Genomic DNA, 17,223 nt, shown 5'->3' on the forward strand with positions numbered 1-17,223 from the left:
GTATCCAGTTATTACCAAATGTGCCCTTGCAACATCACCCCTGATTGAGAACCAGTGCTATCTGACTTCCACAACCCCCTGCAGGAAGGATGGGACACACACGCCAGACACATTGTGGAGACTGTCTTCTCTCCCCACCTGTAGTAGGAGGTAACACCATTCCCCATCTCAAGCCAGCACTGAGAAGACCGTGAGGTGGAGTCCTGTCATCTGGGAAACATGCAAGTGGACAGACCAGAATAGCCCTGCAGAGACGTAATAAACTAAACTGCTGTTGGAACCACAGTCCACCAGAGTGAGCCAGAATGTGCGTTCTGAACCTAAACAGGTTTGCTTGCTAAAAGATCAATAGAAGATTTAAGTGGGAACCAGAGACTCATAGAGTAACACTCAAAATGCCTAGGACACAGTCCAAAATGACTTTTCACACTAAGAACTAGTAAACTCTCAATTCCAATAAGAAAAGACAATTAATAGACACCAACATCAAGCTAACATAGCTGTTGAATTATTGGACAAGGATTTTTAAGTAGCCATTATAAAAATTCCCCATTGAACAGTTATGAACACACTTGAAACATATTAAAGAACAAGGAACAATGAAGAAAGAAATTATTGGCAATACATATAAAAGACAAGGGATTAATATCGAGAAATAGAAGGTACAGAGATTTCCCAATACCTCCTACCCTAACACTTACATTGCCTGCCCCGTTAACAATCTCTGTGCCTTCTGTTTAATTTTGCTGTGAACCCAAAACTGCTATAGAAAATAAAATCTATTTTTTAAAAAAAGAAATATAAGAAACAGAGTAGAGGTTGGCAAACTACCTGTTTCTGTACATCTGAATTAATGTACATCTGTACATTCTGAACTAAGAATGGTTTGTACACTTTTATTGCTTGGGGGTAAAACAAGAGAATATTTTGTGAGATGTGAAAAATTAAATGAACTTCAAGTTTCAGTGTCTGCAAATACAGTTTTATTGGAACACAGTCCTGTTCATTTCTGTATGTATTGTCACAGCAGCAGAGTTCTGAAGTTTCCAGAGAGAAGGCTTAAGTAGTATAAGGCATTTTTCCATCGCTTTTTTCCCAACACCTGTATAACTTGCTCTATTCAATGGCACATTAGCAAATATGATCAAGAAGAGGCATGAAAAGTGTTTGTACATTTCTGGAATGCTACAACTGAGACATGACCAAACGCCAGCTTACTGGCTGGATGTTGGGAGACACAGGACGAAATTATTTCCATTGCATCAGCCAAGAGTGGGGAGAGAAACCAATGACCACCACCATCCGGTGAGCAAGACCACCCAGAGTCTACTGACTACCCTCTAGGGAGTGAGACCACAGCGAGCCAGCCATAGCGGGGTTGGGGGGTGATGGAGGGGAGGACCATTGAGAGCTGGCTCCCATCTGAGGAGTGAGAGAGCCGGTGTTTATGCTGTCGCGCTTTAATGCCATCGTGTGCCTGGGCACTGTCGCGTGTTTGTGCCGTCACAAGTTGCATGCTGTAGCCCTCACATCCATGAGGCACTCCCACCTCATGGATGCCGCTCTCACCGGCCCTCACACTGGGCCTGGAGAGTCCAGGACCCCGAGCCTCCTCAAGCTCCTGTTTCTCCTGTCTCACACCCTGGCTGCAGCCACGGCCTACAGGCACCCTGCCAGTGAGGGGGTCGCCTTTAGTCATGATGTGGGTAGGACCCCTCCAAGCCCGGGTTGGCGGTGGTCCCTGCGGTGAATCCCGGGCTTCCTCCCCCCAAGGGTGGAAACCCAGTCTTCCGTGGCCCTCCCCCTTTTCCCTCCTCCCACTCATCCTCCTTGGCTTTGCCTGTGGCCAGGCCTGCCCTGGTGCCATTGCTACTCGCATACTCTGTCCTTCTTTCCTCAGCTTGTGGCCAGCATCATATGCAGAGGAAGATCATGGGAGGCGTGGTTACCCTCGAGAAAAAGTGGCCGTGGCAGGTCAGTGTGCACTATGCAGGCTTCCACATCTGTGGTGGGTCCATCATTGATGAATACTGGATCATGTCAGCCGCCCACTGCTTTGACAGGTGAGTGGGCAGTGCTGGATACCATTCCCATGGAGGTCTAGGGCTGCAAGACCAAGCACATGGGTCACATATGACTGGGACTTCTTGGAAGCAGAGATAGTGGGACCCAGCACACAGCTCCATCCACTACAGTTTCTTGCACAGGGCTGAGGGCTCCTTTAGGGCCCTCAGCTCTTCCAGAAAGGTGTGGAACCACATAATAGGATGAGAGGTGAGGAGAGAGGACAAATCACAGGATGAGAGGTGATGAAAGACCTATCTTCATTGGCAGCTCATTGTACATCTGACAAGCTCACCATCCTGGGCTGTCCAGCAGGTCTTGGTGGGTCCCTGAATCCTCCATGGGCTCAGGTCAGGACTTTGTTGGGGGCAATTCTGCCAGACAGTCAGGTCCCTAATGTGCTGGAAGGGCTTGCTTTCCACATCCTGGCTTAGAGCTTGGATACCCAGGCTGCCATGCTCCAGGACTCCCTGAGCCTGTGATCTCATGGAAGCTTCTCTTCCCAGGTGCAAGGTGCTCGAACCACTATGCCTTTGTCCTCTGTCCCTACAGGAACAAGATCACTGAAGCATTTGATATGTATGTGGGCCTTGTGGACCTCAGGGTTGCAGGCAATCACACCCAATGGTTTGAGGTGAATAAGGTGATCATACACCCCACATATGAAGTGTACCATCCTGGTGGGGGCAACATTGCTCTGGTGCAGCTGAAAACTCGCATTGTGTTTTCCGACTCTGTGCTTCCCATATGTATTGCACCCCCAGATGTGACTCTTTTGAACCTTTCTTGCTGGGTTACAGGATGGGGATCCATCTCCCAACAAGGTAAGAAAACAAAGTACAAGGTCGATCCCATTATTGGAGCTTGTGGAAGGGATAATGGCTCTATGACATTGCAGGAGAGAACATGTTCTGTCCATTAAGGGGTTGCAAGTATCTGAGGACTGGAATCCCTATCCATCAATCACTCTCTCTTTCTCTGTCAATGTAGAATTTTGTTTTACTCCTGGCTGGCTTTGTTGTTTACAGAGAAGTAGTTACATCTACTTTGAATGTGGAATTAATATTTAGTATACCGAGAACACAAATTTCCAAGCACAGTTTTTCTTAAGATTTTAAATTCAATTTAGAGATAATCTTTTTTAACCTATGAAAAAACATTTTAGTTATTCTAGTTATCCATAAAAGCCTTGCACTTTCTTTCTAGGTTTAAATCTGCATAATTTAGAATTTTTATGATTATTTAAAAGATTATTTTAAATTGCATTTGCTAATCAGACACAGCTGTTGATTTCTGCGCATTGATCTTGTTTCCAGCCACCATATAGTACTCATTTATAATATTTTGTCAGTTGATTATTTAATTGTTCTAGATTTTTTAATATAATATTTTCTTCAAATAAAGATTGTTTCATCACTTCCTTTCCTATATTTTATCTTTTATTTATTTTTCTTATTGCAATGGTTAGAACCTCTAGTAGAAATGTTGCTAGGTCTCCTTTTCTTGTTTTTTATTTTAATGGAAATGCTTCTAATGGTTTACTATTAAGTCTGTGGCTTGGTTTGGAGATTTCAGATTGATATCTTATACCAGTTTAAGAAAGTTTCATATCTGGTTGACAAGTAAAAAAACATTATTTCAGTTAAGTGGATATAAATTCAGATTAGAATGTTAAAACTTTAAATGTTAAATGTAGTCCCCATGGTAACCACAAAAGGAAATTAAGAAGGAATTTAAACATTTCACTACAAAAAATCAACTAAATGAAAAGAAGACAGGAATACAAGAAAATGAGGGGGGAAGAAACTATAGGGCATGTAGAAAATAAGTAGCAAAATGACAGAAGCAAGTTCCTCCTTATCAGTAATTACTTTAAATGTGAATGGGTTAAACTCACAAGTCAAAAGACAGAGACCAGAGTTAGGGAGATATAGCCAAGATGGCAGAATAGGAAGACCCTGAGCTCACCTCTTCTCACTGGATCACCAAAATTACAACTACTGATATAACAACTATTGATGAGAAAGACTGTAATCCACCAGAAAAGATTTTCTACAACTAAAGATATAAAGAAGGAACCACAAAGAGATGGATAGAAGGGGCAAAGTCATAGTATATTCAAGACCTATACCCTTGGGTGGGTGACCCATAAACAGGAGAATAATTACAAACATGGAGCTTCTCCCCAAGGAGTAAAGGGTCTGAGCCCCACATTGAGCTCCCCAGTCCTGGGGTCATGCACCAAGAATATTTGGTTTTGGAGGCCAACAGGGCTTACTTTTGGGAGACCCAGAAAGTTGTGAGAAATAAAGACTCTTAAAAGGCACATGCAAAATCTTACATGCTCCAGGACCCAGAGCAGAAGCAGTGATTTGAAAGGGGCTTGGGTCAGACCCACCTACTGATCTTGGAGGGTCTCCCAGAGAGGCAGGAGGCAACTGGATTTCACCCTGGGAACACAGACACTGGTGGCGCCATTTTGGGGAGCTCTTTCTACCACATGGACACTTGTGTTGACAAGCGCTATTTTGGAATCCTCCATCTAGCTTATTAGCCTCAGAACTCAGCCCTGCCCTTGCCCACCAGCCTATAGTCACCAGTACTGGGACTCCTCAACTCTAGCAACCAGCTGGGTTGGATACAGGCCCATCCACCAAGAGACAGGTTGCCTTAAGACTTCCTGAGACAACAGCCACCACTGGACATGGTCCTGTCCACCAGATGGCTCAGGACCTGGCCCCACATGTCACTGTGCAGGCAGTAGACCCAGGGCACACAAGGCCCTGCAGCCAGAGACACCAGGACACAGCTCCATCCACCAGTGGGGAGGCACAAACTCCAGAAACCCCTGGGGCTTGGCCCTACCCATCAGCGAGCTGGCTCTGGCCTCAGGACCAGCCTCACCCACCAGTGGGTGGACAACAGGCCCAGGACAACTGCAGACACACAGCCTGCTATGGCAGGATCCAGCTCACCTACCATCAAGCTGGCACCAGCCCTGAGACAAGCTGGGCCTGAGCACTGCCCACCAGCAGAGCAATACACATGATTTGGGGCCCCTAGGATCTGCAACGAGAAACTCCAGGACCTGGCTCTGCCCACCAGTGGGCAGACACCAGATCCAGGATCTCCTGACCCCTGGCCCCATGCACCACCAGGCTTATACCAGCCCCAGAAACACTACAGCCTTTCACCCTATCTTGTAGGAAGCAGCCAACTCACCAGCAGGCCAACGCCAGCTCTGAGATATCTTGGACTCCTCAGCCAACAACCCTGGGATCCTGCCCCACTCACCAGTAAGCTAACACTAGATCCAAGAATCCTGACCCCACAACCACCCACACCAGAACCTTGACTCTGTCCACGAGTGAGCCAGCACTAGCACCAGGACCCCACAGTGTTACTCAGGCAGCCACCTCATGACCTGGCACCAACAACCAGTTGGCAGCCTCCACACAAAGCAGGGCCTGGCAACCTATCTGACTGGGGGTCAGCCATGCCTACCAGACAATCCTCAGCACTCAGCTTGCCACAGCAGGAGGACCCACACAGCCAACATAGGGGGCATCACTAGAGCATATAGCTCTGGTGACCAGAGGGTATTACACTGTTGGGATGCATAGACTGTCTCCTACAAAAGGCTATTTATCCAAGGTTGGAAAATGTAACCAACATACCAGATACATGCATATTAACACAGCAAATTAGTCAAGGTGAGGTGACAGGGAAACATGTTCCAAATAAAGGAACAAGATGAAACCCCAGAAGAAGAACTAAGTGAAGTTGAGATAGGCAATCTACCTGAAAGAGTTCAAGGTAATGATCATAAAGATGATCAAAGAACTCAGGAGAAGAATGGATGAACAGAGCGAGCAGTTAGATGTTTTAACAAAGAATTTGAAAATATAAAGAAGAACCAAATAGAAATGAAGAATACAATGACTGAAATGCAAAATACACTAGAAGGAATCAACAATAGATTAGATGATACAGAGGAATGGATCAGCAAGCTGGAAGACAGAGTAGTGGAAATCAGTGAAGCTGAACAGAACAGAAAAAAGAAAAAATAGAGAGAAATGAGGACGGTTTAAGAGACCTCTGGGACAACATCAAGCATACTAACAATTGCATGATAGGAGTCCCAGAATGAGAAGAGAGAGAGAAAGAGGCAGAGAACATATGTGAAGATATAATAGCTGAAAATTTTCCTAACTGGGGAAAAGAAACAGACATCAGGTCCAGGAAGCACAGAGTCCCAAACAGGATCAACCACACCAAGACACCTTGTAATTAAAATGGCAAAAATTAAAGATAAAGAGAGAATATTAAAAGCAGCAAGGGAAAAGCAACAAGTTACATACAGGGAACTCCCATAAGGCTATCAGCTGACTTTTCAGCAAAAACTCTGCAGGCTAGAAGGGAATGGCATGGTATATTTAAAGAGTGAAAGGGAAAAACATACAACCAAGAATAATCTACCTGTCAAGGATTTCATTCAGATATGATGAAGAGATCCAAAGTTTTACAGACAAGAAAACTTAAAAGAGTTCAGCACCACCAAACCAGCTTTACAGAAATGTTAAAGGGACTTCTCTAAGTGAAAAAGAGCCACAACTAGAACATGAAAATTATGAAAGGAAGAAACTCATCAGTAAAGGCAAATACACAGTAAAGATAGTAAATCAACCACATACAAAGCTAGTAAGAAGGTTAAAAGATGAAAGTAAAAAAACCATCTCTATCCACAATAAGTAGTTAAGGAATACACAAAACAAAAAGAAGTAAAATATGATGTCAAAAACAGTAATCTTGAAGAAAGGGGAGTAAAAATGCAGTGTTGTTAAAATGTATTTGAAAATAAAAAATCAGCAATGTAAAATAATCATGTATATATATAGAAGCATTACATAATGCTAACCACATGTTAACCACAAAGAAAATCTTTAATAGATACATATGTTTATACATTATTTATCTTGGAATATTTTGATTTCATCTTCATGTCTGAAGGATAGTTCTGTTGGATACAGAATTTTTGTTTTTAAGTTAATAATGTTTATTTATTTATTTTTTAAACATCGTTATTGGAGTATAATTGCTTTACAATGGTGTGTTAGTTTCTGCTTTACAACAAAGTTAATCAGTTATACATATACATATGTTCCCATTTCCCTGATGGATAAAGACAGGTAAGGTCTTAAATGCTTTTTTTTTTAAATTTTTTAATTTTTAATTTTTAATTTTATTTTTTATTTTTTATTTTTTTTTCAGGTGCCCTCTGGAAGTTTTACTTTATTTATTTTTTTTAACATCTTTATTTGAGTATAACTGTCTTACAATAGTGTGTCAGTTTCTCCTTTACAACAAAGTGAATCAGTTATACATATACATATGTTCCATTATCTCTTCCCTCTTGTGTCACCCTCCCTCCCACCCTCCCTATCCCACCCCTCTAGGTGGTCACAAAGCACAGAGGTGATCTCCCTGTGCTATGCAGCAGCTTCCCACTAGCTATCTAATTTACATTTGGTAGTGTGTATATGTCCCTGCCACTCTCTCACTTTGTCACAGCTTACCCTTCCCCCTCCCCATATCCTCAAGTCCATGCTCTAGTAGGTCTGTGTTTTATTCCCGTCCTACCACTAATCTTTTCACGACATTTTTTTTCTTAGATTCCATATATATGTGTTAGCATACGGTATTTGTTTTTCTCCTTCTGACTTACTTCACTCTGTATGACAGACTCCAGGTCTATCCACCTATTACAAATAACTCAAAGGGTTTTTTCTTTCAACACTTTGAGTCTGTTGTTCTACTGCCTCTGGCTTTCATTGTTTCTGGTGAGAAGTCAGCTATTAACCATACTGTTTATCACCATGTAATTGGTTGATTTTCTCTTATTGATCTCAGGATTTTCTTTTGTCTTTGGTTTTCAGGAGTTTAATCATATTGTGTCTAGATGTGTATCTCTTTGTGTTTATCTTTCCTGAGGTTCAGTGAGATTCTCAGATGTGAAGATTCTTTTTCGTCAAATTCAGGATGTTTTGGGCCACATTTTCTTCAATTTTTTTTTTGCACTTCTCTCTCTCCCTTCCCCCCTCTCCCTTTCTCTCTCTTTCCTCTCCTCTTCTCACCTCTCTCCTTTCCCCTCTTTCTGGCAGTCTTGTTATGTGTGTTGATGTGCTTCATGGTTCCCATAGGTCTCTAGGGTCTGTTCACTTTTCTTCATTTTTTTTGCTGTATTCTTTTTTTTAAATGAATTAATTTATTTTTGGCTGCATTGGGTCTTCATTGCTGCTCTTGTGCTTTCTCTACTTGCAGTGAGCGGGGGCTACTCTTCATTGCAGTGCACGGGCTTCTCATTGCAGTGGCTTGTCTTTGTTGTGGAGCACAGGCTCTGGGCACGTGGGCTTCAGTAGTCGTGGCTCATGGGCTCTAGAGCACAGGCTCAGTAGTTGTGCCACATGGGCTTAGTTGCTCCACAGCATGTGGGATCTTCACAGACCAGGGCTCAAACCCATTTCCCCTGCATTTGCAGGCAAATTCTTAACCACTGCACCATGAGGGAAGTCTATGCTCTATTTTTTAAATTAGATAACTTCTACTAATCTAGCTTCAATTTCACTGATTATTTTTTCTGCTATCACATATCTTCTGTTGATCCAACCTAATGAATTATTAATATTTCTTACTGAACTTTTCAACTTTAGAATTTCCATTTCATTCTTTTTTTATAGTTTTTGTATTTCTGCTAAGATTCCCTATGTGTTGACTCATTATCATGATATTTTCATTTAACTTTTTAAATGTAGTTTAAAAAATTCTTTAAACATACTTATAACAACTGTTTTGAAATATTTATCAACTAAAATCATCACCTGGGGCCACACAGAGCTTCTTTATATTGACTTGTTTTTTCCTGAATATGGGTCATACTTTCCTATTTTTTGCATAGAGTTTTTATTGTTGAAAATTGGACATACATAAAATATTGTAAGAACTTTGGATTCTGATTTTCCCTGAAGGTTTTGATTTCTTTTGCTTTGTTTTGAGTAATTTGCCCGGACTTAGTTTGCAGAATCTCTCTTGTAGTTTGTAGTTGCTGAGGTCTGTGCTCATTTTTTTATTCTTAATTCTTATATTTATTATTTTTATTCTGGCTTCCTAAGTGTCACCACTGTGTCTTAATATCTCATTGGTTAGCCAATGATTTGGGCATCTCAAACTTCTAAGGCTTCCACCTTTGACAGTGGGTTTTATGTGGAGGCTGGTGAACACATTTAGAGTCTGTGTGACTCTTGAGTCTGCCTCAGCTTTTACTTTTCACTAAGCCCACTGGTACCTCCATGTTTATACATATAGTTACACAGTCATCCCAGGGATCAGTGGAGATTTATCTAGCCTTTCTATTGCTTTCTTATTTCCAGAGTCCCCATAAATTTCCATCAGAGACACTGTTCACCCCACCCAGAATGACAGTCTCAGACCAACACTGCTTTAGGTCTTCCTTACTCATTTCCTACAAATCTAGATACTTTAAATGACAGTACAAAGTGTTGTTTTTTTTTAGCTGTCCCCTCCAAATCAAGTTCTCTCCCTCTGGCAGAAAAACTGCTTTCCCAGCCAGCCCTACCAAGGTAAAACTACCACAGTGACAGAGCAGAGATAGAGGGATGTCAAGGGTGGTGAAGCCCCAGACAACTAGGTCAGACTTTTGCCATTGTTACACAAAGTTCCACCAGTTGTTCATGAATAAGCATCTCTCAAGTTTCCTTTGCTTTTGTTTGACCTATGGAGCCCTGAAATTTTTAAAAATAATTTTGTTCAGTTTTATACTTGCTTATTGGAGAAAGGGTTTGCTGATCACTTCACTCCATCCTAGCCAGAAATCCCATGTGTAAACTTATTTCTAAATTATTATTTTGTACTGTCTGTTTGCTGCTTTCTTTTAAATATTTTCCCTGTAATTCTCCCTTTCCAATAGACTGATTTCCTTTTTAAAAATTAATTAATTTATTTTATTTTTGGCTGTGTTGGGTTTTTGTTGCTGCATGTAGGCTTTCTCTAGTTGCTGATAGTGGGGGCTACTCTTCGTTGTGGTGCACGGGCTTCTCATTGCAGTGGCTTCTCTTGTTGTGGAGCATGGGCTCTAGGCATGTGGCCTTCAGTAGTTGTGGCACACGGTCTCAGTAGTTGTGGCTCGCAGGCTCTAAAATGGAGGTTCAGTAGTTGTGGCACACAGACTTAGTTGCCAGGTGGCATGTGGGATCTTCCCGGACCAGGGCTCGAACCCGAGTCCCCTTCATTGGCAGGTGGATTCTTAACCACTGTGCCACCAGGGAAGTCCCTGATTTTCTATATTACGTTTTTACTGTCTACTGTTCTGCAAGTTAAATTTCCAATTTTTAATCTTCTTGTAGCTCTTCTTAAATTTTTAACATGCATACCTGAACATACATGAGTTATGAACATATATACTCATGTATGTTCAGTTATACATGTTATCCAAAGGAAAAAATACCGTTTCATATATTTATAAATATAAACATATATGTTTTATTATTTCATATGTTACTTCCATTTTGTATGTTACTCTTTTCCAGTATTTTCATTCCATCTTTTTTATACAATCAAGATTATTCTCTTTTACTGTTGTTTTATACAGGACATGCTTATCTGGCTTTATGCACATGTTAATCTAATTTCTTTATTCCTAGCATAATACTTCTTTCAATTAGGTTTACTTTCCTTATTTCCAAAGAATATGTTACAACTCTTAAACAAACATGGATTAAAGGGGAAATCACATATTAAATTAGAAAATATTTTGAGATGAATGAAAACAAAAACACATTACCAAAACTTATAGAATGCAGTGAAATCAACACTCAGAGGGAAATTTGTAGCTATACAAGAAGTCAGACCTCAAATAAATAGCTTCATTTTATGACTTAAGGAACTGTAAAAAGAACAAGCTAAACCCAAAGGTAGCAAGAGGAAGGAAATAATGAAGATTAAAGCAGAAAAAAATGAAATAGAGAATAGAAAAAATTAGAGTGAATGAAATAAAAGTTATTTATTTGAATAGATCGACAAAATTAACAAAACTTTAGCTAAGTGGGAAGCAGCTGCGTAGCACAGGGAGATCAGCTAGGTGGTTTGTGATGGCCTAGAGGGGTGGGATAGGGAGGGTGGGAGGGAGGGAGATGCAGGAGGGAAGAGATATGGGAACATGTGTATATGTATAACTGCTTCATTTTGTTATAAAGCAGAAACTAACACACCATTGTAAAGCAATTATACTCCAATAAAGATGTTAAAAAAAAAAACTTTAGCTAGACTGACCACACACACACAAAAGAAAGATAAAGTACAAATAGCTAAAATCAGAAATGAAACAGGGAACATCACGACTGACCTTACAGAAATAAAAAGGATTATAAGATAATACTACAATGAATTCTATGTCAACAAATTAGATAACTTACATGAAATGGGAAAATTACTATAAACACTCAAATTATCAAAACTGAATCAAGAAAAAATAAAAATTCTGGATAGATTTATAACAAGTAAAAAGATTGAATCACTATTCAAAAACCTCTCAACAAAGAAAAGTCCAGGACCAGATGACTTCACTGGTGAATACTACCAGACATTTTAAGAAAAATTAACACCATTTATTTTCAGATTCTCCAAAAAATAGGAGAGGAGCTCATCTATGGGGCTAACATTACGCAGACACCAAAGCCAGACAAAGATGCCACAAGTAAAGAAAATCACAGACCACTATTCCTCATGAATATATATGCAAAAATCATCAACCAAATACTAGCAAACTGAATCCAACAGTATATTAGAAAGATTATACACTACAACAAAGTAGGATTTATTCCTGGAATACTAAGGAGGTTCAACACACAATAATTGATCAATGTAATATACCACATTAAAAAGTGGAAAAAAAACATATGATAATCTCAAATGATGGATAAAAAGTATTTGACAGGATCCAACATCCTTTCATAATTTAAAGAAACACTCATAAAACTAGGGATAGGAATGTACTTCTTCAAGATGATTAAAGGCATTTATGAAAAACTCACAGCTAACATTATACTCAGTGAAGAAAGACTGAGAACTTACCCCTAATATCAGGAACAAGACGGGATGCTCATTTTCACCACTGGTGTTCTATATTGTACCAGACTCTAGACAGACACATTAGGCAATAAAAAGAAATGAAAGGCATCCAAATAGGAAATGAAGAAGTAAAACGATCTCTCTTTGCAGATGACAGACAATAAACAAATTCAACAAATTTGCAGGGCACAAGATCAACACACACAAAAATCAGTTTCTATACACATTAATGAACAATTGAAAAAGGAAATTAAGAAAACAATTCCATATCATCCAAAAGGAAAATTACCTATAAATAAATTTATCCAAGGAAGTGAAAGACTGGAATACTGAAAGCTACAAAACATCGCTGAAAGAAATTTTACAAGACCTAAATAAATGTAAAGACAAGTCACGTTCCTGAATTGGAAAACTTAATATTGTTAAGATGTCAGCCTCCCCAAAGTGATCTACATATTCAGTGCAGTCTCTATCAAAATTCCAACATTTTGCAGAAATGGAAAAACTGATCCTCAAAATCCTATGGACTTGAAAGAGAACCTGAATAGCCAAAACAGTCTTGAAAAAGATCAAAGTTGAAAGACTCACACTTCCCGATTTCAAGGTTTTCTACAAAGCTACAATAATCAAAACAATGTGGTACTGGCATAAGAATAGATATATAGATCAGTGGAATAGTATTGAAAGCCCAGAAATAAACGCATACATCTATAGCCAATTGACTTTTGACAAGGGTGCCACTCCATTAAATGGGGAAAGAATAGTTTTTTCAACAAATGATGGTGGGACAACTGAATATCCACATTCAGAAGAATGAAGTTGGACCCCCATCTCACACCATACACAAAATTTTAAATGGGTCAACAACCTAAATTTAAGAGTTAATATAAAACTCTTAGAAGAAAACATAGGAGTAAATCTTCATGACCTTGGATTTGGCAGTGGATTCTTAGATATGCTTTGCCTTAAACTTCATGTTTAAGGAATCATGTAGCATGTATTCTTTTTTCTCTTTCCTTCATCCTACTCTTTGTGAGATTCATCCACATTGTTGTTCATATCAGTAGTCATCTTGTTTTTCTGTCATTCAATCTTCCATTGTATGAACTTGGCAAAATTTCTTTTTTCCATATTCCTTTAGATAGACATCTGAGTTGTCCCCAGTTTTTAGGTCATATGAAAAAGTCTACAACAAATATTATTTTGTAAGTCCTTTTGTGAACATATGGACTTGCTTATCTTGGGGATATACTTGGTAATAGAATGTGTTGGCTATAGGGTGGGGTAAATTTAACTTTATTAGAAACTGCCTAACAGCTTTATAAACTGGTTGTGACTTTTTATATTCCCATCACCAATGTATGAGAGTGCTGGTTGCTCCACATCATTGCCAACACTTGATAGTATCAGTCTTTTTCACCTTAGCTATGCCAATCATTGTGTCGTGATAGCTTCTTGAGGTTTTATGATTTGTAGAATTTTTAATATATTCTAGATACATGTACTTTGATAGGTAAGTAAATATTTTCTGCTAGACTATGGCTTGTTTTTTTTCTTTTATATGTAGGGTCTTTTGTATCCTGCTTATGAAGATTTGCTTATTGTAAGCTCATGAAGATAATTTCTCCATTTATCCTAGAAGCATTATGAGTTTAATTTTTACCTTTAGTTATAAGATCCATCTAAAATTAATTTTTTGCATGTGATGTGAGGAAAAAAAACAAGGTTCACTTTTTTCTATATTGATATTCACTTGATCTAGCAACATTTGTAAAGAATATCGCCTTTTCCCACTGACCTGTACTGGCACCTTTGTCAAACATCTTGTGACCGTATGTGTGTGGGTCTACTTCCAGGCTTACTATTCTGCCACATGGATCTCTCCAGTACAACAGTGCTGTGTTTACCATAACTTTATGATGAGTCTGGTCTTACACATCCTCCACAGTTTTTCTCTTCTTCAAGATTATCATGGGCATTCTGGGTCTTTTGCATTTCCATATGAATTTTAGAATTAGTTCCCCAATTTCTACAATAAACCTGCTAAGATTTTGAATGACTCATTGTTTTCCATGGCTCTTGGCACTGTTCTCTGAGATATCCTGCTCCTTGGCTACTTCTTAAAAGGGCCTTGAAAAATACCACATTGAGCAAATTTCCCAACCTCTCCTGGGGCCCAAAGCCTTTTCAACATTTCGAACATCACACTACCTTTTAGCCCAGACTGGCAACACTTTTACATGTACAGGTCTTGAGCTGTATGGTCCTGCTGGTTATGGCTGAGCTTGCCTGTGTATCTGATGGTTGTCTCTCTATGGGCTGGCCTGTGACAGACTGAGCTGGAGTGCGAGACTCTGATTCATGCATCTTTCACTGTCCAGCAGGCTGGCCAGAAAATGCCCACAGGCAGTGGTGGAGAAACACAACACCTTTTTTTAAACATCTTTTTGGAGTATAATTGTTTTATAATGTTGTGTTAGTTTCTGCTGTATAACAAAGTGAATCAGCTATATGTACACATATATCCCCATATCCCCTCCCTCTTGCATCTCCCTCCCACCCTCCCTATCCCACCCCTCTAGGTGGTCACAAAGCACCAAGCTGATCTCCCTGTGCTATGCAGCTGCTTCCCACTAGCTATCTATTTTACATTCGGTAGTGTATATATGTCAATGCTACTCTCTCACTTCGCCCCAGCTTCCCCTTCCCCTTCCCAGTGTCCTCAAGTCCATTCTCTACGTCTGAATCTTTATTCCTGTCCTGCCCCTAGGTTCTTCAGAACCGTTTTTTTTAGATTCCATATATATATGTTAGCATACGGTATTTGTTTTTCTCTTTCTGACTTACTTCACTCTGTATGACAGACTCTAGGTCCATCCACCTCACTATGAATAACTCAATTTCGTTTCTTTTTATTGCTGAGTAATATTCCATTGTATATATGTGCCACATCTTCTTTATCCATTCATCTGTCGATGGACACTTAGGTTGCTTCCATGTCCTGGCTATTGTAAATAGTGCTGCAATGAACATTGTGGTACATGACTCTTTTTTAATTATGGGAGAAACAACACTTTTTGAAGCCTTTGCTTGCAACACGTCTGCTCAAATCCCATTGACAAAGCATGTCATGTGGCAAAATTCAGACCTAAGGACTGAGAAAATACATTACACCTCTCAACGGGAGTGACTGCAAAGACATATGGCAAAGGGCATATATGTAGGAAAGTATGGAGAATTGGATTCATTAATGAAATTCATTTCCCCTCAATTTATAGTTTACTGCTTAACAGATAAACACTTAACATAGTATATCCATTTCCCCCTTCAATTCCTTATGCTATTGTTCTATATTTTAATTCTGCACACTATATTGACATTATTGTTGCTTTAAACCTTCAGTAATCCTCCAACATACTTTTCAACATACTTTTCAGTAGTCTCATTTTTAACCTCATTCAGGAAATGATTGACCCAACCCTCAAATTCAGTTTACTCTGAAACCAGGACCACTCATCTCCTAGCAACATTTCTTGTCCCCCAGGTTTATCTTACAAATGTCTGCACCCCAACCTCTGCAGGGGAATGGGGGGATGCACACCCACGATCTCTGTAAGCCCAGATCATATGCATTCTCTATGGTACTCTCATTCTAGGAGACCTTTCCCAAATTCATCCCAGTCCTCTCTCCCTTATCAGACATCCAGTGTCATTTCATATGTCTGGTATCTGTCTATCTTGCTTTCTTTGGCCATCAGGGGCAGAGAATGGGAGTCATCCTAATTCTTGGTCCAAAAATTATTATTCATTGGTTCATACGTGATCCTCTTTATGTTTTTTTGTAATAATATAATGCATACCTATGTAAACATCTCTCAAATAGGGAAATTAGAACACTGTAACTTGTATCTGCTTTATGATACTGACCCTCTTGGGTCTTCTCATTTGAGGGAACATCTTAGCACAAATCTTTTTTTTTTTTTTTTTTTTTTTTTACTGTGTTAAAATACACAAAATATAAAATTTACCACCTTAACTATTTTTAAGTGTTCAGTTCAGTGGTGTTAAATACATTCACATTGGTGTGCGTGCAACCATCACCACCATCCATCCCCAGGATTCTTTTCATCTTGTAAATCTGAAACTGTATACCCATTAAACTATATATATATATATATATATATATATTCTTTTTCAGATTTTTTTCCATTACAGGTTATTATAAGATATTGAATATAGTTCCCTGTGCTATACAGTAGGTCCTTGTTTATCTATTTTATATATAGTAGTATATATATCTCAGTTTGTCTCCCCCCACCCCCACTATCCCCTTTGGTAATCATAAGTTTGTTTTCCATGTCTGTGAGTCTGTTTCTATTTTATAAATAAGTTCATTTGTATCATTTTTTTAGATTCCACATATAAGTGATATATGATATTTGTCTTTGTCTAACTTACTTCACTTAATATGATAATCTCTAGGTCCATCCATGTTGCTGCAAATGGCATTATTTCATTCTTTTTATGGCTGAGTAATATTCCACTGTGTATATATACCACATCTTCTTTATCTATTCGTGTGTCAATGGACATTTAGGTTGCTTCCATGTCTTGGCTATTGTAAATAGTGCTGCTATGAATGTTGGGGTGTATGTATCTTTTCGAATTACTCTGGGTATATGCCCAGGAGTGGGACGTTGCGGGGCACAGGCTCTGGACGCGCAGGCCCAGCAGCCATGGCTCACGGGCCCAGCCGCTCCGCGGCATGTGGGATCCTCCCAGACCGGGGCACAAACTCGGTTACCCTGCATCGGCAGGCGGACGCGCAACCACTGCGCCACCAGGGAAGCCCTGTAGTCTTTTAAATAATGGCCATTCTGACTGGTGTGAGGTGATACACCAGTATTTTTGTTTGTTTGTTTGTTTTTTGTGGTACGCGGGCCTCTCACTGTTGTGGCCTCTCCCGTTGCGGAGCACAGGCTCCGGACGCACAGGCTCAGCAGCCATGGCTCACAG

The 17,223-nt window shown here is 39.7% G+C and overlaps 1 protein-coding gene across 1 annotated transcript in view; it reads left to right on the forward strand.

The window, feature by feature from the left end:
- Positions 1–1,447: 1,447 nt before the first annotated feature.
- The window catches only part of PRSS38 (serine protease 38), a 25,419-nt gene continuing 9,643 nt past the window's right edge, over positions 1,448–17,223 (forward strand). The window contains 3 exon segments of the mRNA XM_007113927.2: positions 1,448–1,706; positions 1,901–2,063; positions 2,617–2,888. Coding sequence (XP_007113989.2) covers positions 1,448–1,706; positions 1,901–2,063; positions 2,617–2,888 — 694 coding nt within the window.

This window comes from Physeter macrocephalus, chromosome 2, assembly GCF_002837175.3.
Source record: "Physeter macrocephalus isolate SW-GA chromosome 2, ASM283717v5, whole genome shotgun sequence".
Lineage (NCBI taxonomy): Eukaryota > Metazoa > Chordata > Mammalia > Artiodactyla > Physeteridae > Physeter > Physeter macrocephalus.